Source organism: Camelus dromedarius, chromosome 31 (genome assembly GCF_036321535.1).
Source record: "Camelus dromedarius isolate mCamDro1 chromosome 31, mCamDro1.pat, whole genome shotgun sequence".
In the NCBI taxonomy this organism is placed as follows: domain Eukaryota; kingdom Metazoa; phylum Chordata; class Mammalia; order Artiodactyla; family Camelidae; genus Camelus; species Camelus dromedarius.
In genome coordinates, this window is record NC_087466.1 from 13453208 (window position 1) to 13474054 (window position 20847).

Below are 20847 nucleotides of genomic sequence, written 5' to 3' on the forward strand. Positions count from 1 at the left end.
TTTCTGTGTTCCTACTTGGAAGAATAATCTTATTTTGGATATTTTACAGAAGTTGAAATTTTCTCAGAAACTTTTGTTTTCAACTGCATGAAAATAAAAATAAAATTCAGCTTGCTCTCTACAGTCTTTATGCATCAAGAAGGCAGTTTATGTTTTGTTATTGCCCTCTTTCCTTTCAGATGCTGTTAGCAATAGTGAATTAATATTACAGTGTTGTTTTGACTGTTAGGAGTTTCCAGAGATTCTCTTGGTAGAAATGTATGTTGACAGTGAGATCAGTGATTTTCAAGGTGGGGTCAATTTATTAACCTCTCAATACTAAAATAAGAATCTGTATACTGATAACTGAGAGATGTGTAGAAAAATATAGCACATCATTTTCATGTGTGTGCTGGCTGAGAGGAGAATCTCTCTCTTCAAAGTATTAACATTTAAAACTTTTGAGTTCAGTGATTCATTTTAACCACATGATCAACAGAATAAAATGTATGCTCACAGGTGGGTGTGGGTGTGAATGAGGAAGCTAACAGTGAATTTTGGGGCAAGGACTGTGTCTTCAGTACTTAGAACAGTTACTGCAACCACTTAATGTTAATTAATTGAATTACCAAGTTTTTTAGTAAAAGACTTAATCTTCAGAAAGATTCCATATGAATTATCCTTTTTTTTCTTTTTGCGAGAGAGGGGGCAGCATTCAGATATGATGAATGCATCGTCTAGAGATCAAGGGTACTTTCTTATTTGCCTCCATACCTTATGGAACAGAGCTTCTGGTGATCATTGAGCGGAGAGTGACTGAAGAGAGAAATGTTTGGAATATCAATTATACCTCAATTAAAAAAGTTTTTTTAATGTTTGGGAATAAGAGTTTTGGTTTGTAGTTTAAAGGAATCATCTAGTGGTTAATTGTGCAAGCTTCATCTTCCTGGATGCTTGTACTGTTTGTTCTTTGACCCTCTGTGGTATAAATACTGAGGGGGAGAAAGAACTCACGCTGGCTCATGGGCAGGCGCCCTGACCTCTTGTTAGCCTTCCCCATTAACTCCAGGTCAGAAGCAGTCAGGGACCCTTAGTTTCCAGGCTTTTTCTGCGTTAGGAAGTTGGGATATGTAATTTTCCCATTTGGCATTTTTTTGTGCATCCTGTGAGTTTGTTTGCACCTTGGCCTGGGGAATTCTTTGGGTTTTCTTTTCTTCTGCATTTCCTTTCGTCTCTCTGACAGCCACATCCCTGTGCTGTCGTTACCTGGAAAGGGGCAGGAAATTAAGTGGCAGAGCATCTTGTCTAACGGGCTGGGAGGTGGTGATGGTGCCCTGGGCGATGCTGGGCGGAAGGTGTGTGTGTAGGTCTGCTGCACGTGACTGCACACCCACGTGTTCTCCCTTCTCCTGCAGATCCTGGTGTACAGCCTGGAAGCGGAACGCTGCGTCTCAAAGCTGGGTAATGCGCTTGGTGACTTCACCTGCGTCAACCTCCGCGACAGCCCTCCCAATCTCATGGTCAGTGGCAACATGGACAGGAGGTAAGTCTGAATAAAGAGCTGCGTTTTGTAGCAGCTTCTGCTGAGGCCTGGCTGCTCCGCCTCCACTGAACTCGCTGATTTCCGACTCGGCTCACCCTTCTCACTTCTCTCTCGCAGCTCTGCCCACCTGAGTTCAGCCCTGATCCCATTAATACTATCCCTGTGAACCTGGAGAACAAAGTCTGGTATTAGGTAATAGCTGGATGGAGCTGCGTCTGTGTCTGTGTTTCTGAAACGCCATGGGAAGGTTGTCTTTTAGCCATTTGGTGGATGCAGTTGGTGGAAGGTCTAGTGAGACCCCTTGGAATATCTTTTGTCCCCCTGCTGTAAAATTTGTTTGGCATTTGAAAGCTCACTTTCTAATATTAAAAACAATAACCTAAGGGATGAATCATGTTCAGCAAAATAGGGTTGCCTGCCAAATGATGTCAAGAGTGTATTTCAGAACACTATGGTGTCCCTCTGGTGATGAGGGAAAAAAGAGACTTCATGTGAACAGATTCCAATTTCTATTTAGCTGATTAGCAGTCTTCCCTTTAACATATTGGCTTAGGGAGTCGGATTTTCCCGGTACAGGGTCCAGTGCCAGCTCCGGCCGCTCCAGGACCCATCAGCACAAAAGGATTAAAGTGTTTGAAAAGACTCTCTGAGTCCAAATTTTAGGTTTTTTTCCTTTGTGCCTCCTCTCCCCCTTGTTTTTTCTTTTTCTTTCTTCCTTTTTTTTTTTCCTGGCTGATTATCTGCCATGTCTGATCCAGTGCCCTGGAGAGAGGTAGCATGGCTGGAAGCCAGGTTTGGCCAGCACCCCACCCTGGCCGCCCTGGGCTGCAGGTGGCGGGCCTCTGGGTCGGGATATCAGATCGAGAGGTAGGTACCGCTTTGTGCAGAACCCCAGTCCTCTGTCGTACTTGTGCAGCAGCTTGTAAAAAATGATCATTTTGTCAAATAATATTTCCAACTTCTGACCTTCATACTCCTATCACCCTCCCAATAGAGCAAAAAGATAATGTGAGTGTGCTTCATTGAAAGAAAACACGATCTCTTTTCTCAAGGCCGCTTAAAACAGCAGCTACTTTTCATGCTTGAGAATCAGTGTGTATCCAGGCAGTTTTTCTCTTTGGAAAAAAAAAAATTAGGCTTGATTAGTGGCCCCACTCGTGGCACAGCAAACAAAACAAGTCAGTTTGTAGTTTTACTCTCCCGTTTTCGTTCCCAGCCTGAGCCACACAAAGGCTCCAAGTTTATCTGCTAGGATCTCCCCATGGGGACCTAGCAGCTCCTCGCTTTCCAGGAGAGCAAGTGCAGAGAGCTCTGGGGGACAGCCAGATCCAAGGGTTTGGGATTATAGGTTATCCTTCAGAGTTGACAGCATGAGCATTCAGGTGTTCAACCACAGCTAGGCTCACAGGAAACCAGAGTGGTGTTCCAGAGAAGAGACCTCTGCTTTCTGCAAAACCTAGCCTCATTAGCTCTAGAAGAACAGCTAAAGCCAGACTGTTGGGACCGCTGTCAGCTGTACATCCTGCTGTCAGTTAGGAGACCTGTACAGACTCAGCAAGGCTGGCGTTTTCGCCTGGAGTGGGGCTGCCTGCTGATGTACCCGTTGCCAGAAGAGAAGCTGCCTGCTCAGTGTCAAAGGGCTCTCTGTTCATTCTGAAGGCCAAATCTGACCATGATGAGTCCGTTTTATTAGTCAGCCAACGTTACATATTTTTTTAAACCTTTGTCTTTATGGATGAAAAGAATAGACTCAGGACTTGGAGTTAGGGAGGGGCTGTTCAAAGTGGCATTTCGTCAGGGCCAGTTCTAGATCTGTGTGCCAGCTGTTTGACCACTGCTGGTCTCTCAGAGTCTGTCCATTATACATAAGATGGTTCTTTGTGAATCAGATTAACAGTGTTAGCAATATGACACAGGGGTTAAAAATTTATACATCTAGAAAAAGGGAGGAATAAGGACTCTAACTTCTTCGTGTGGTAGAAGCATGTCTTGTGGGGCTTTTCCAAAGACATAATAGCTATGAGTGGACGGACTTTGTTAGAGATGCACGCCCATGCAGCTTGTGTTTTCTTTCAAAAGTGGGAGTAAGGGGACAGATACCGTGAAGAGAGCTATGTCCTTGGCTCTCATTTAATGGCTGATGCAATTTGAAAACCCTGGAACCTCTTTTTTTTTTTTTTTAATTTAAAAACCTGAATTTCTATTGCATTCTCTTAATACTTTATAAATAACTTGAGAATAAAATAGACTCTAAAGATACATAAAACTATTCAAGATTAGGATGAAAATAATGTTTCATTAAAGCAAGGAAATCAGCTTGTGTTAGTTTGCAGAAACATGGGTGGAATTTTACAAAGAGGGTTTTTTTTTGGTGGGGTGGGGGAGGTGGTGTCGGCTGAAATTAAACATGAAAAAATAGCTCACCTAGCCTGTCACTAGAGGTTAAGTAGAGTCTGATAAAGATTAAGAGAATGACTAGGGAGGGAACTGAGTTATTGTTGGATTGTAATTTTCCCTTGCTGGGAGGGAAGGGTTATAAAGTGGGGTTATAGAGGTGGAGCTCTCTGCATAAGAGTTTCAACACTATAGATCAGTGAGGGTTTTTTTTTAAATGCATATTTTGCCTTTTCCTGCTAAACCAAGAAGAGTAGTAAGTAACGTTGGAGGAGTGGTGTGTGTGCCAGCTGTTAGGACCAGATGCCTGTGTCTTACCACGGGATGTCTAGTGCTCAGGGAGGGCTTACCTCTGCCTGTTTTGTATTCATTCTGAGATGTACTTTTTCCTTTTTTACATTTTCACATGTATGAAATCAAGTTGTCTTTTACAACAACATCTTAAGAATAATTGGCAGCATTTAAAAATGTTACATAAAGTAATGGTGCTTCTTACATTTGATGGTGTTTCCATCAAATGTAAGAAAGTATATTATTTATTTAATGAAGGCAAAAATAACCCATAGCTTAGAAAATTAGAACATTTATGAGAAACTTGAATGGGTTACCAAGATAAAGTCTTCAGGAATAGACCACTGTGGTTTTTAGTTTTTTGTTTGTTTAGTTTAACCTTTGTCTAGGGTTTACTGAACATTTAATCACTGAACTATAAATTTATGTCTTCCACCAAATTTGGGAAATCTTTGATCATTATTTCTTAAAATTTTTTTTTCCACACTGATTCCTTTCCCCTCTCCTTCTGGGACTCCAGTGATGTGAAGGCCGGACCATTTGATGTTATCCCACAGGTCCCTGAAGCTCTGTTCAGTTTCTTTCCTAAACTCTGTATTCCTCAGATTACAGCTACCTGTTGATTTAACGTTGGGTTCACTAACTCTTTCCTCTGTCACCTCCATTCTCCAATTGAGCCCATCCAGTGAATTTTTTATTTCAGATTTTATACTTTTTGGTTCAAAATTTCCATTTAGTTCTTTTTCATTATTTCTATTTATCTGCTCAGAATGTCATTATTTCTTATTATTTTACCTTTTACCTCTTGGAATGTAGTTACAGTAGCTGCTTTAAAGTCATTGATGATTCCTAAAATCTGGGTTACGTTAGGGTTGACATCTGTTCATTGTTTTTTTTCCTTTGATAATGGGTCACATTTTCCCCGGGGTTTTTTTTTTTTTTTTTTTTTTTTTTTTTTTTTTGGAGGGGGAAATGGTATGTCAAGTAATTTGGGGTGTATCCTGGATGCAAAGTGTCCACTTTGCATCCTGTTACATAATCCTCTGGAGAATGCTGAGTTTTTGTTTCTGTTTTTGTTTTAAGCAGGCAGTCCCCCCGGTTAGTTCAGGCTGCAAGCTGTGTTTTGCCTCCTGTGGGTGGTGATTCCAGTGTCAGTTTCCAGAGCCTCTGTGGCTCTTCTCTGGCTCCGTCCTGCACCTGTGCCACGCAGGGGTTCATCTGGGGTGGCAGTCATGTAAATCTCAGTTGAGCCTTTGCTGTGCTGCTTTGGATCTGTCCTGCACAGCTCAGAGCAGTGCCTGGAACGTGTGCGGGGTCACACACAGGATTAGGGGCTCCCCGTCTCCAGTTTCCGCCTCTCTTCATCCCTAAGCTTTTGTAGGTTTCAGGGGCCCCTTCCCCACTGGGCCTTTGATCAGAAGGTGGGGTTTCTCTCAAAGTTTTACTGGCCGGCATCATGGCCACCATGCGGCTCTGTGATTAGACACTACCTTTGGGCAAAGCCACAGAGGCAAGAGAGGGAGAAGAGCCCCCCAAAGGCCCCATACCCACGTTCTTTTGGACCTCAGGGGCCTCTTTCCTTGGTTCTTCAAAAAGGGCATTTCTATTGAAATTTTAGCTCCGGCACCGCCACCCGGCTCTGCTACTGGAGCTCATATATGGGGCAAGGCTCTGAGAGAAAAGAGGGGAAGAATAGGAAATCCTTTCCTCATACAGCCGCTTCCTCCACAGTCCACTGCACTGAGTTAACTGTCCAGAGTCCTCAGGTGTTGCTTTATGTGTATTGTCTAGAGGTTTTGGTTGTAGTCAGCAGAAGACAGAGGTGGTAGTGGGCTTAGTCAGTCTCGGCCAGAATCAGAACTCTAAATAACTTTCTTTAAATTATCTAAATAAACTCTATAGTTGGCAGTGGAGGGCTGTATGAAATGGAGTCTGTTCTGTTGCCCTCAGTCTTCTCATCTGGGATCTGCTCATTCCTCTCCAGTGACTGAAGTCAGGCATACAGACTAGAGAAGCTTTTCTGTGCTCTGCTGGGGAGAATCAGAGTAAGAGTTGCTGGTAAGGGCATATGTCAGGTTGTTAGTGGGTTGCCAAGGCAACACTCAGTAAACCAACAAATCCCACTGCTTTCCCTGCTGTAATCTTAAGTTGATTTTTTTTCATTTTAGCTTTATTGAGATAGAGCTCACTTACCTATAATTCACCAATTTAAATTGTACAATTTAATGTAGAGTTCATAAGGTTGTGCAACCATCACCAAGTCAGATTTAGAACATTTTCATCACCTCAAATAGAAACCTTATACCCATTAGCAGTCACTCTCCATGTCCCCCCAGCCTCTCCAGCTCTAGGCAACCACGGATCGCTTCCTGCCTCTATGCATCTGTCTGTTTTGGATGTTTCCTATAAATGGAGACATATAACATGAGACCTTTTAGGGACTGGCTTCTTCACTTAGCATCATGTTTCCAAGATAAACCTGTGTTGTTGCTTGAATCACTACTTCATTCCTTTTTATGGCCAAATAATATGCCATTGTATGAGTATACCACATTTGCTTATACATTCAGCAGCTTATTTCCACTTTGGGGCTATTATGAATAATGTTGCTGTTACCATTCAACTATAAATTTTTGTATAGACGTATGTTTTCCATTCTCTTAGGTACATACTTAGGAGTGGAATTGCTGGCTTATATAATAACTCTATTGAACTATTTGGGGAACTGCCAGACTCTTTTCCAAAGTGGCTGTACCATCTTCCATTCCTACCAGCAGTGTTTGAGGGTTCCAGTTTCTCCATACCCTCACCAGTACTTGCCATTGTCTCTGATTATCGCTGTCCTAAAGGATGAGAAGTGGTGTGATGTTGAATATCCTTTCATGTCCTTTTTGGCCTCTTTGAATAAATGTCTATTCCTATCCTTTGCCCATTTTTAGATTAGGTTGTCTTTTTATTGGTCACAAGAGTTCTTTATAATACGTAGTCCAGGTACCAATCCCTTATTGGATACGATTTGTAAATACTTTTTCCCATTCTGTGGGTTGTCTTTTCACTGTCTTGATGATGCCCTTTGAAGCACAAGGTTTTAATTTTGATGAAGTTCGATGTATCCATGTTTTCTTTGTCATTAGTGCTGTTGGTGTCATACTGAAGAAGCCATCTCCCAGCCCCAAGTCACAGAGATTTACTCCTATGTCTACTTAAAAGAATTTTTATGGTTTTGGCTCCTACGTTAAGGTCTGCGATGCACTTGGAGTTAATGTCTGTTTATGGTGTGAAGTGGCAGTCCAACCTCATTCTTTTTTGCATGTGGATACCAGCTGTTCTGGCATCATCTGTTGAAAAGACTGCTCTTTCCCCACTGAGTTGTCTTAGCTCCTCTGGAAAACCAGTTGACCACAAAATGGAGGGACTATTCTAGGTGTACTCGTATGACTGTATGATACTCATACTCATTGTCCGCAGGTGGGTATCCTGGGCTGGCCTGTAAGGACTGCATAGTGTTCCATCTAGCAGAGTTCAAGATCATCCAGTGTAGGCCCAGCTAAGGAAACAGGTCCAGAAAGGTTGAGTGATCAGTCCGAGGGACTTATTACTCTTTATGGGCAATATACAAAGAACTCTAAACTTCAGAGGCACAGCTTTACAATATAGAGAGCTCTAAGCATAGCCTCGGTGGATTAAACTGGGCAGGTCCACCTAAACATACATATTTTTCTAGTTGCTATTTAAAATGAGTTATTTGCCAGAAAAGGCCATCATTGATGCTCTCTATATAGATACAGCTATTGATTTGGACATACAAGGTTATATTTAAAATCCTCTTTAATAGCCCAGGTTTGATGAGACAACACAGAATCATGTTATTGATTTCTTTTTTTTTAAAAAAAAAACCCAGTTTTCATGATTAATTTGGCCATTTTTTTTAAAGCCTACGTTTTAATGCCATCTTGCTTGTTCCCTTTATTTTCTGGATAGAAATATAGCTGAAGGTCAGGTCCTTCTTAATGAAACTGCCGAGCCAGAGTCTGAATAGGCTTCATCTTTGCCATCAAATACAGTTTGCCTTGTTATTATTATGGGACTATTTAATCCAAACCAAGAGGAAGCAAGCCCTGAGTTGTGACCCCCAATTAAAGAGTCTCAGAGCTCACTTCTTGCCCTGACAAATACAAAGTTGTGGTGTGCTTCTGGTGCCGCCGCCTGCTGTTAGAGAGAGAGTGAGTGGGGCGTAAATGTTATATGTGCTCCATCTGCAAGTGTTATAATAAGTTATTCAAAGCTCTTAGCACAGGACCAACCAGAGCGTGCCTCCCTCTCAGTTCCAGCACGTTTTCCTGCCCATCAGATGGATGCTCCTCTGTTGGAGTCTTTGGAAGGTTCTGGTGTCTTTTGTTTTAATTGGCGGGCTAGAGCCGACTCCTATGGTGTGATTTTCATTAGAGAGGGGCTGGAGAGGGAGTGTTGGAACAGCCCTCCAAACCCAACCATGAATATTAAACATAATACAATTACAGCTTTCAGACCAATTTTTTTTTTTCTTTTCAACAGGCAAAGTTGATGAAACACTCATGAGATAGGGATTCACAATATCTGTCATTGGCTTCTTTTTGTCCCTGGAATCAGTTGTCTTGGCACATTCGTGCCCGTTTGCCGTGCTACCTGCTTCCCTGCGTCGGGTGTTTGATTTGAGCGCTGAGGGCCCTGGCTCTGCCAAAGTGCGCTGCGGCTCGGGTTGGGGCCGTGCTGTCAGGTGTGCGAGGCAGACATGCATCTCTCCACGTGAACTCGAGCGGTTCATGTGGACTCCGCACCCCGTGCTGCCTGCTGTCTCTGTCCGTCAGCCAGAGACCAGAGTGATGCCTAAAGAGATGTCTTGTAAGTGCTTTTCCCTTTTCCCTGTGGGGAGAGGTTCGAATCTGTTTTGGCCCACTTCTGTTTTCCTTAGTGAGATAAAATACACTAATGCTGTATCTTTCGGTGTGTCTGTGTATTTTGTTTGGAGCCATCCATGCTGGTATCTAAATACAATAGGAAAACAGATGGCAAACTTTGAACTTCTGGACCAAATTTGTGTTTGCCTTTGTCTCCTTAACAGCCAAACTGTAAATTATGGAGTATAAATATTCAACAGAGGAGCTCTTTATGAAAATCACCAGAGCAAAATAGACCCTTATTAACCAAATATGCACTGAAAAGGACTTGGGCTAAAATCGCCCGCCCCCCTTTTCACGTTCCCATCAGTAGGCAGAGCAGCTGTAGCCTCCAGCAGAGTCCTTTCACAGCATCTCTACCTTTCCTCTCTCCTCTTACCCACAAATGCCTACAGATAAGTGTCTTGAAGTGCTGACAGAGGGGCTCTTTATTTTCAAAGTGTTATTGCATGCTCCCTCCGCACCTCTGGTCCCGGGCGCTCACTGGTAAGTGGGGCCCTGAATGGCGTGGCCCTTCTGTAACCCGCGCCCCCTCGTTGGTTACACGTCCCAGCCTGAAAGAAGTAATGGATCTCTCTGTGTGTCCTAAGACTACAGATTTCCAAAACCCTGTTTTATTTGAAATAAAGCATCCATATGGGAGTGTATACAAGGTATGTTGTGTACAATTTAAAGAGTAATGAATACCTGGACATCCATCACCTGACTTAAGACCGTGAGCAGGACTTATGAAGGCCTCTGGGTGCCCCTCCCAGCCACGAATGAGTTCTTGTTTCTTAAACAACATGGCAGTGTCAAGAATAAAGAGTAAGCCGCCTTTATTCCCCTCATTCTTCCACTCACACTCTTCCCCAGGGTAGCTGCTGTTCCCAATGTGAGAATGTCCTCCAGAATTTTTATCTTTAAAATTTTTCAGTTTTACTTAAACAGGTAACCTATATCTTCAAAACTGAAAAGCACAAGAAACTATAAATATAGGGAGACGTTGTCTTCTGGGAGCTTCTCTGTCCTCAGCCAAGGCTGCCTAACAGGTAGCATTCTCCAGAGGCCATGTGCACATGCTCAGCGCAGGTGTGTGTCCCCCGCACCTGTCATGCGGCCGGGCCCATGATTCTGGTGTGGAGTGGTGGTTTGGTGACGGCTGCCTGTGCCTGTGTGCAGCTCTGCCTCATTCTCTAAAGACCACGCAGGGCCCCCTGTGTGGATGTCCCAGCGTGGCCTTTCCGAGCTCCGCTGATGGAGCTGGGCCTTCGTGCCATCCCCACTGAGTCACTCAGCTTCGTGACAATGTAAATGTTGTTTCTCACTTTTCCTGTTGGCCTGCTTATTGTAATGTCTTTCTGTCACAGGCTGCTGGTAAGGGCTCTTCTGTCTTTTGCCAGTTCCTACTTTATGATGATACTCTTTGATATGTGCTTCCTTTAACTTACTCTGATTCGTGCTCACTGTGAGTACGCACGCCTTTCATTCTGGAGAAATACCAGCCATTTAACTCTGAATATTACTTCTTTGCCATATAGTCTCTTTTCTCCTTTTGGAATTTCTTTCGGAGACAAGCAGAACCATCGTCCCCTTCCATCCTTCCTGTCTCTTAACCCTTCATTCACATTGTTCATGTTTGTGCTCCATTCTAGGTACTTTTCAGATCTAGTCTTCACTATCAATTTGATTTTTTTTTTTTTTTTTACAAGAAATTAGCCAGTCCTCTCTGGTGCAGACATTTTTCCCAGTTTACCATTTGCCTTGACTTTGTTTTTCCCACGTGGTAGAAGAAAAATCGTAAGTACTTTTATGTGCAGTTGTCAGTATTTTTCTTGACTTCTGGGGGTTTTTTATGTGTAGAAAGGCCTTCCTATCCTGAATATTTTTAATTGTGTAACTCTGAGCCCTCTATAGTTAATTTTGGTGTGGTATATATGGTAGAGCTCCAAGTTAAGAAAGCTGTTAATAGGGTATTTTGCCTTTAATACCCTAAGTGGGATCTTCAATTACATTTATAAAACTAGAAGTTGTACAAAAGGTAGCTGTTGATTGACATATTAAAATTTGATTCTGAATTATTACTGAATTCTCTTGGATTGTCATCCCTAATGATAAATTTGTCCACTTCTCATTTTCTTCTTTTATCTAATTGTATTTAATTTTTTAAAACAATGTTAAATAATGTTGGTAAAAGTATACCACTATTTTTTAAAGACTTTTCATTAGGAATAAGTGTAACATTTCATCAGATTTCTTTTCAGCATCAATGGGAATGACCCTATGGTTTTAACTGCTTTTTATAGTCATATGGTAGGCTCTATTAACACCTTGATCGCCACATCACCCAAATCTGGGTAACAGTTGTGGTTCCTAAGGGGCACCCCATCCACAGTGGGCAATGAGCGTGTTAAGAGAGCCTAGATGGAGTCCACTTGTCTGTAGCACATTGCTGTGAAGTCTGTTGTACCCTATTTGGGTCTTTGCACAGATGGAGATCTCCAGTTGTCTTCTGCCGTGCTCCTGGTGGCAGGTTTTGGGTGATAAGATGCTGGCTCCCTGGGGAGAGCTGGGAAGCTCTCCCGCCCTCCCTCCCTCCCTCCCTCCCTCCGCTGTGCTGTGGACAGTGCACTGGGGTGGCTGTTCCTTCCAGCTTGCTCTTCATTCCTTGCTCTATATGGATTTTCTGTCTCCTGGGGGTCAAGAAAGTCATTTATTCACCTAGGTCTTCAAATTTGGAGATTTAAAAAATTAACTCAAGAAATAGAGAAACTGAATTACTTTAAAAAGTGGGGGGGGGAACCTACCTACAAAAGAGATTAGGTCCATGTGGGGTTCTTTAACTGAAGTATAGTTGATTTATAATTTTGCTTTTTTTTTTTTTAATATTTTCCCGGCAAGTTTTACCAAACATTTTAGTAAACTGTATGTACCCTTCTCATCCTTAATGAAGTACTCTCTTCTAATGTTTTTTCCTCTGAAATCTACCTTTTCAGGTATTAAAATTGTCACCCCTCGTCCTTGTCACATGCAAATGTGCCTTTCACATGTAGCATGTACTGAGTGTTGCTGTGGGACCCATTTGAAGCTCTTCCTGTTAGGAGGTGGATTTATCCTGTGTGCGTCTGTCCACCAGGCTGACACGTTGGGTCCTTCTGAGCTGTCTGCTCTGTTCTGCGTTTGTTTTATACATCACTCCCTCCTGTGTGTTGGCTCCTCACGGGCCTTCTGATATTTTGCTCCATCACTTTTTTTCAGAGAGTGTCCACAGGTAGTTCACTTTGAATCTTTTTCTGTTTAAAAAAAAAAACAAAACACTTCATTATGCCCTCAAACTTGGTAGGTAAGCTGGTATAGAATTTTTGATTCAAATAATTTCCCCTCAGAACTCTGAAAATACGTGTGTGCACACTCATGTAACTATCAGCGTTTAGGGCCTAGCACCTGTTTCAGGTCATCCCTTCTCCCCACGTTTTTTTGTGTCAGACATGTTCTCAACCACGTTTAGCATATCAGCATTATGTTTGCCCAGCTTCCTGCTCGCTGGCGAGGTCTTTTCAGGGTAGCAGTTGTCTTTTGTGACCTGGAGCAGAGGGGCTGTTAAATTTACCTGTACTGAAATATCACCACACTGAACGTTAGCTCTTGTGGCTTATATCAGCAACTGTGTTGGTGTTTTTAGTGGATAAGAGATTTGTCTCATGGTCTAATTTGCCCTTATGTGGAAATTTGGCATATACTTGTATAAAAAGTAGTTTTTAAAGACATTCTTAAAGAAATTCAGTTTATTACAAGGCAGGTACTTATCTCAAGGCTTTAGTGACTGCCAAGTGTCCACATACTTGTATCACAATTCTGTTTGTTATGCTTTGTCAATTACGATGCGTTCTCTGGCCGGATTTCAACAAGATGGTAGTGAACTTACAAAGTTAAGTTAAATACCTGTGAAGTGGGTATGGGCTTGGGTTGCAGACAAATGTACCTGTTTTACATTTTGCCCTTAACAGAATTTTATATGAACAGAGCAGTGGCCACGTGGGGCCGTACACTTACCCTCTGCCCAGGCTTCTCGGGCCGGCACTCCCATGGAGGCATGATGCTAGGCAAGGCTCAGCTTCCCTCTCCGTGGCCTGCGCCCAGGGCAGGTGTCCCCCCTGTGGAGCACAAAGTGAGTGACAGGGCAGCCGGTTTGTTCGTTCTGAGTCCTCGTTCTGTGCCTTGACTAGCTATGGGTGCTCTAAGCTAGTTCATTCCTAGGGCCTCTGGGCCGCCTACGAGGACACACTAACAAGGAGACAGAGGTCTGGTATCAGTATTTCGATGTTTGTAACTGAAGGGGTTTCGTGTTCTTCGTTTTCATAGGGTTGTTGTGCACAGCCCAGCACAATTGAGGAGGAATTTGTCATTGCGGGCTTTAACGCTGATCTCTGTGCTCACCTTGGGCCCTCCAGGGTGAGGCTCCATGACCTCCGCACTGACACGATCGCCCTGTCCGTCTCTGCCCACCAACTCGGAGTCTCTGCTGTCCAGATGGACGACTGGAAAATCGTCAGTGGAGGCGAAGAAGGCCTGGTCTCCGTGTGGGATTACCGGATGAACCAGAAGCTGTGGGAGGTGCACTCCAGGTGAGGCACCTCAGGCGCTGTTAGTAAGCCCAGCAGCAGGAATGATCTGCGTCGGCCTTGGAGCCGGCGCAGCACCGGGAGCTATCCACATGATACCATGTCACCCTCACTGTAACCGTCAGCCAGCTGCCGTCACCTCCATTTTCAGATGAGGAAAGGGGCTCACAGATGGAGCTGGTCATCGCTACAGTGTTCAAACTGCCTTGACCCCCATCAGTTCAGGTAGAGACCACGGCAGGACCGGCCAGACAGCATGTAGGGCCACTGCCGGCTGCCCGGGCCCCAGCCCCAACTAAGGAGGAATTTGTAACTTTAACCTTTAGCTTTAAAAAATTCAAGAGACAGATAGGCTCCCAGGCACAGGCTGATGGCTTCACAGATGTAGATACATGGCTACTCAGGGGGCCTAACCCCTTAAACATGGTGAGCTTGCTCCTAACCTTTAAAGCAGAGGCAGTCTCTCTTGGAGCAGCGCTCAGCTGGAGCTGACCTGAGGCCATCCCCTCACCCACATCCACCCAGCCCCACATGCCTGTGGAAGACGGACACCAAGCCTCTCCCCGCTGTCCCTCAGCACCGCTGTGCCGACGTGTTCTGGGGCAGGGGGCCCGTGGGTGTGATGAGGGAGAGCATCCAAAGATGCGCGCGAGGCAGGCCCCCACGACCTGCAAAGCAAGGTGACGTGAAGACTGCTCACAGTCTAGTGTAAGTGCGAGCTCAAGCGAGGAATTGGTTTCCTCCTTGGAGGGCAGTGGCCTTCAGATGAGACCCCAGGATGCCATCTGTGCTGCCTGGCTCTGGCCCTCCCTGCCCCCCCTCAGCAAACCCAACGGCCCTTTTTCTGATTTCTCAGTGATGCGCTTAGTTGCCACCAGGTGGTGCCAGAAGGCAGTGAAAACTCCCACACTTTGGAATCCCAGAGCTATCTGCCTTTAAGGAAACCCTATTTGTTTTAAAGAACTGGCTCAATCTGGCTTCTAGGACAGCTCCCACTGCAGTTGAGGCCCCCAGGGACTGTCAGCAGCAGCTCTGTTTAGTTCACTAGGCCCGTACTCCAGCAGATGTCATTTTTCTCTCCCTGAAAAGCTGCACTCCCTCGGATGGGTCATTCAGGTGAAGCCAGGGTAAGTAAGGTCATGCCCAGAATTGTCCTGTCCCAGCCTTCCTGACTTGTTTGTAAATGCACGTCCAGTTCTCACCACTGGTTAGTGGCTTGTCCCAGAAGGAAGTCCCTGTTTCTACCAAAGCAAAGCTGGTGCCTCCCCCGTCTCCTGCCCAGAATTCTACTCACTCAAGTCCTCCAGGCCAGTGCGCACTGCCGACCCCGATTCCCACTCAAGCTCTGGTCCCACTGTGGTGCGCTCACACTGCCACCCTGCCTGCTCCAGCCTCGTCGGCCAAACTCCTCTAGTCCTCCCGCCCCTCCTCAGCCAGCTCTCCCCTGTCCTCCCCTCTCTGGCGCTGGTACCATCAGTCAGGCAGCTGCAAGCCTGGGCCTGAGCCTGGACTCTTCTCTTCCCCCTCCACCTCACCTCACCTTTTTCTTTCCATCCATCCCTCCTGCCTTGGGCTTCCCCTTAACTTTGATTGCTCTGGAGCGAATCCTCTGTCCCTGCCCCCAGCCACCTGCAAAGCAGCCCCAACTCGGCCTGTAGGGACCCCACTCACCCACTCCTGCCACTCTCTGCCCTTCTGAGAGGGCCTGGCTGACCTTTTCAGCCTGTGGTGACGTCTCCTGTTGTTCCTCCCAAGTGCTGAATTCTGTGTCCCATCTTGTGGCTTACAACATCTCTTGTGCTCCAGAAACACTGGCTATCTTTTGTGGGAATGTATCTCACCTGCTTCACAGTTGGGAGTCTCTGATGACAGGCATCTGCTTGCATTAGACGTCTTTTTTATCCTGTCTCCTGGCTCAGTTCTCCACTGGGTAGAACTTCTTACAATGAACAAAAGCCTTTGCTGCTTAGATTTCAAGCAATTTTGTTCCAAAATTTTGTGCTTTCACAACCTCGAGTACACATGTCACTTGTTTGTAGCCCTCTGACTTTAGGAGTAGTGGGCCTTTGTAGGTGACCACCAGCTATGCCCCACAGGTGGGGGACCTGGCTCAGAGAGCTCGAGTGACTCACCCAAGGCCAGCCAGCGGGCGGGCATAGAAATGGGGCTGTTCACCACCACGTGCGTCTGAATTGTTTCAAGCTGAGTTTGTCCTTTATGTCCAAAACCACACCAAGTTTGGGGGGCAGTCAGGCAGAGTGCACAAGGGGCATTCAGACTTGTCTACGGAGGAGGCCTAGCTAGTTTTGGGAAACTGGAAACTGAGGAGAGACATCGCCCCTCTGGGGTCCCAGTTTCCTACTCTGTTAAGGAGGAGCCTGGCTTAGAGGGTTCAGAGTTTCTGGCAGCTCCAAACCTCCGAGACCACGTAGCAAAGGTAGGATGTGCTCAGGTTCCATGGGACTTACCGTGACAAGCCTCCTCTCCCATGTGTTCCAGGCACCCCGTGCGGCACATCTCCTTCAACAGCCACAGCCTCATCACAGCCAATGTGCCCTACGAGAGAGTGGTGTGCAATGCCGACCTGGACCGCTTCACCACGCACAGGAGGTCAGTGTCCGGGCTAGGTTGGGCTGGATTTAGAGGTGTTCAGGAGAAACCATCTTCGCTTGATTTTATAAATAGAACACCCCGGGGCCACACCACTCCCTGCAGGATGTGCCCAGGCGTGGCCGTTCTTTCCAGAGTCGGGAACACACGTGTGGCTGCAGCAGAGTGGCATCAGCCAATAACAGGTGCTGAGTGCCTGTGTTCAGCGCTTCAGCAAGACTCTACATGGGGGAGGGACACAGTCGGAGGGCTGCTGTCTGAGCCCAAGACAGAAGGCTTAGGGACCTGCTGTGTTAGAGGCCCAGGCTTTGCCTATGTCACTAGGATTTGGAGGTGTGCCCTTATGCTCAGTGTGCTGGGTGGCAGCTACCAGACGGGAGAGAGGCCCACACAGGAGGCTCAGGGGCCCTTTCTCATTAGACTGGTGCCCTGGCTGACAAGTGGCCTCTTTGCAAGGCCTTCCCTGAGGCTGACCCTTGCTGCCTCCCAGTACTCACCTCAGTTGCCTCCATCAAACTTGTGGCTTACCTGCTTCTCTCTAGTCCTGGGCTCCAGAGTGTCGATACACTGTGGGCCAGAAGGAGATGTTTGTTAGTGATTTGCTGTCCTGTCTCAAGCAAATGCTGGCTACAAAGACAAGCTATGGGAGGTGAGGGCCAGGAACCCAGGACTGACCCCATCACCACCTCTGCTTTCTCTAGACACCGGGGGCTGATCCAGGCCTATGAGTTTGCAGTGGACCAGCTGGCCTTCCAGAGCACCGTTCCCATCTGCCGTTCGTCCTGTGACACCACGGTGGGCTGCAACTATGACCTTGCCCTTGCTTTTCCCTATGACAGTATTTAGGGTGTTGCCTCATTTGGGAGCAGGGAGAAACGTGGGAAGAACCAATTCTGTGAGTTTTAGAACTACAGGGGAGCACCGCACTGGGTTTAAGTGCTGGGGGATGAAAGCAGCCCCCGGGCGCACGTGTGTGAGCATACAGCCCTCAGCTGCCCACGTGTGTCCCTGGCCAGTTACTGTCCCTGTCTCTCAGTTCCGCACACTGATGACGCCCACTTATTCTTCCCTCCTCTCCCCATCCCCGGAGTGTCACCCCGGCCCAACCCCATGGTTCTGTACACTACACAGGCCCCTGCTACAGCTCAGATGAGGCCCTTCTGCCCCAGCCCGCTGGCCCTCTTCCCATCTCCTAACCCTTTCTGCTTTGGGGGCCTTTGGATATGCTGGTCTCTGAGCCAGAAGGCTGCAGCACTCACCTGGCCCTTGGATCTGAGGTAGCTGGTCACTCTGGATCGTCTTCTCTGACTCCACCCCTGACATGAACCTGGGAGAGCGGTACTTTCTCCTCATAGCTTTTACCACGGTTTATAATTATATATTTATACAATTACTTCATTAATAACTTTTGCTTACTTTTGTGTCTACAACATGTGCTATGAAGTGGACATTTTCTACATTATTCATTGAATAAACCACCATCCTTGATGTGGGATGGAAGATGATTGGTTCTGGAGGAGAGAATGAGTGAGAAGAGGAAGAGACATCTGAGGAAGCAGGGTGTGAAGCCACTAAGACAGGGCAGCGCCTGTCACAAACTCAGTTTGATAAACAGCTTCCATTTCCAAAGGATTAAGAGGGCAGACCGTGGCGTTACTCTTAATTTAGAGTGTTCTCAGCAGCAGCTAATATCCCTTCAAAATATCAAAGCAAAAACCCTGATAGAACTACAAAGGGAAGCAACAATCCACGCTCATGGTGGGTGATCAGATCACATCAGTCAAAATATTTAAGGATTTGGAAGATTTACTTAATTTACAAGCTTGACCCAGTAGATGTAGATAGAATTTTGTACCTTTTCAAATACCCATAGACCATGGACAAAAAATGACCATGTGTGAAGGCCACGAAGAGTAGTTCCTGACACGCCCAATTCAATACAGTTAGAAATCAAACAGCTGAATGAAACAAAAGGTGCTCCTGGATTTCATGACGGAAAGTAAGACCAAAAGTCAGGGAACTGAGCTGTCACCTCAGAAAGCTTAAAGGTAACAGTGATCCCAAAGTAGAAGAAAGGAGTTAAGTAAGGATTAAAAACATACATTAATGAAATAGAGACCCAGATAACAAAAAAACTGCTTTGGGCTTTTTTCCCTAAGACAAAATATACAACTCTTGATAAAGGGGTGGGGAGGCAAAAGGGTCTATCAGAAACAGAAGTAGGGACACAGAACAAGTATTTTCAGTGTGGAGACAGCGTGCCCACACTAATCCAAGAAAATGAAGCTTCTGTACTGTCCATGAGCAGATAAGGCTGGGAAATGCACTATGACTCAGAGACCTAGAACTTTGGAGTCGTGAAGGTTCTGAAAGGTCTTTCAGGCTGTTTAAGATACTCGGTCCAACTGGACAGGACGACAAAGCCAAGTAAAAAGCCGCAACTGGGAACCATCACCTCTCAGTCCAGAGAGGCTGCTTTCCTGGGAGGCAGCTTTGTCAGGACAGTTCTCTGCTTCCTTTCAGAAAACCCAATTACTTCGTAAACGCAGCCAGGCTGCAGTTAGCAAGGGAAGGCTGTATTTTATTCACGCTCCCTGCCGTGTGGCGCTCCGACCCCCAAGCGATCTCGCATGTTCTTTATGCAGCTGGACCACTGGGTCAAGTATAATTTTTTTCTTATAAGCAGCAGCCCCTTCCAGTCTGATTTTACAGGTACATTCTCCCTCCCTAGCTTTGCAGGAATGAAGGATAAGGGAAGAATTCAAAAGAAATTAGATCAGAAAAGTTTACTGAAAGTAAAAAGAGCTTTAAACTGTTTTTATTCCCTGCCAACTGCTGGTCCAGTGTAAGATGTTATAAGCGCTGGGTTTTTCTTCCCAGTCTGTTTATAACATCACCCATTCATGAAAACCAGCTGGGTTATGTGAAGGAAAAGTTCACTGGACCCGAACTATCATCTCCAAACACGCCAAGCTGAGTCAGCGTTTTCTACTGTAAACCTTACCTCCTGGAAGAAATCACCCTGACAGGGAGAGGAGCGAGGTTCCTTATGAGCCAGTATTCACCAGTGGCCCATGTCCACCCCCTTCTGCTCATCCCACCTTACCTCTGACCTCTGTCCCCATCGGCTTTTTTGTGGGACCTTCTTCACAAGCTCTGAGTTCTTTGCCGACGTATCGCCAGCTTTCCTTCTGAAGCTCTTCCGCTGTCTGACCTCCACCTCAACGTCCCCCTAAAGACAGAAGAGACTCAGATATGCCGCTCGGGGAGCCAGAGGACCAGCCTCCAGAGATCTTTGTCTTATCTTAAAATGTTGTACGCCTTTTGCGTTCTACTTTATAACATTATGTCCATGTTAGTTCTAGTATTAAATTGTTTTCAAATTTATTTATTGCTGCAGTTACTTGCACCCTGGCAAGGTGTGTGGTGACAGTCCCCTGGCATATACCACTTTACCAGCTACCCCCCCCCCACCGGAAATCTCACCTGGCTTGTTGCACAGCTTTCCCCAGAACTCCTAAAAGAGGGGTTCCTAGCCCAGGACCCAGGAAACCCTCCCAACTCTGTGAAATTGTGCATAGTTGTGTTTCTGGGAGGAAGTATGGCTCTCTGTGAGATTCTCGAAGGGGACCACAGCCCTCTGAGAATTTCATTTGTGCCACTAGACTGTGCTCTGCATTCCCAGCCATGTGCCACCACTGCCCGGGCAGTAGTTCACTTTAAGAGCCATCCTAGGGCTGGCGTCACCTTCCTCTACCAAGGAGGCATCTTGCCCTGGCCAACTGTGTTCAGCTGATTCAAGGAAAACTGGAATGTCCCTAAGAGTGGCATGTTGGTCCTTTCTGTGCAGGAGAGCTGATGACAGCCAGGGGAAAGTCCTCCGTACCCCTCCTGAGAGCCAGAGGCCCCCTAGTTGAGCAGCTCGCGCATCCCACTCTGCATTTAAATGACAAACACCGGCCACTGCAAACCAACTCTGCTCTTCCTCAAAGAGAAACCGCTTCCCGGTGAGGGCACAGCCTCCTGCTGAAGCCGGCGGCGGCTGTCCTGACAGCAGCTCCCCAGCAGTGGCCCAGCCAGGAGCCAGGGGCTGCCTGGCCCTCGACGTGGGCTTTGGGCAGCAGCTGCGGCAGCCGGGCGCTCCCGGTGCCGAGAGCCACAAAGGCCTGCCCGCCTCACCCCACGTGGCCGGGCCAGATGGCGACCTGGCTGCTGCGGCGCGGCCTGCGGCGATTTGGACGGCAGCTGCCTGTGACGCACGGTGGCAGAGCCCCTCTCGCTGGGCTCCGGCAGGTGCCATGTGCGCTCCAGCCGGCTCTTGGCCTCTCGTGTTGAGCAGGGGCTTCCAAGCAGAGGCTTTTGAGAGCTCTGCGCAGGGACCTTCCCCGACGAGGGGAGGGAAGACTCTCTTACCCCGCTTCTCCTGAGCTGAGCCGGTCAAGGCGGATCCTCTCTCCCCTTGCCCAGGGCTGGGACCAGTGCTGCCTCATCA

The 20847-nt window shown here is 46.5% G+C and overlaps 1 protein-coding gene and 1 long non-coding RNA gene across 4 annotated transcripts in view; one reads left to right on the plus strand and one right to left on the minus strand.

The window, feature by feature from the left end:
- Nucleotides 1-19742, plus strand: part of FBXW8 (F-box and WD repeat domain containing 8) — a 103010-nt gene extending 83268 nt beyond the window's left edge. The window contains exons 8-11 of the mRNA XM_010998669.3: nt 1395-1522; nt 13575-13748; nt 16245-16355; nt 17057-19742. Coding sequence (XP_010996971.3) covers nt 1395-1522; nt 13575-13748; nt 16245-16355; nt 17057-17201 — 558 coding nt within the window. The 3' untranslated portion in view covers nt 17202-19742. The remainder of the gene's footprint in view (nt 1-1394; nt 1523-13574; nt 13749-16244; nt 16356-17056) is intronic.
- Nucleotides 10743-17728, minus strand: LOC135319741 (uncharacterized). Of its 3 annotated transcripts, none has more exons than XR_010378579.1 (6): nt 17615-17728; nt 16884-16922; nt 16214-16301; nt 13561-13728; nt 13177-13277; nt 10743-12416 (listed from the first exon to the last, which is right to left on the minus strand). It is a non-coding gene; the product is annotated as an uncharacterized LOC135319741 (long non-coding RNA). The 3 variants fall into 3 exon arrangements; XR_010378577.1 differs by lacking the exon at nt 17615-17728 and adding an exon at nt 17031-17091; XR_010378578.1 differs by lacking the exon at nt 17615-17728 and adding an exon at nt 17031-17091 and having other exon boundaries at nt 13561-14413.
- Nucleotides 19743-20847: the final 1105 nt, after the last annotated feature.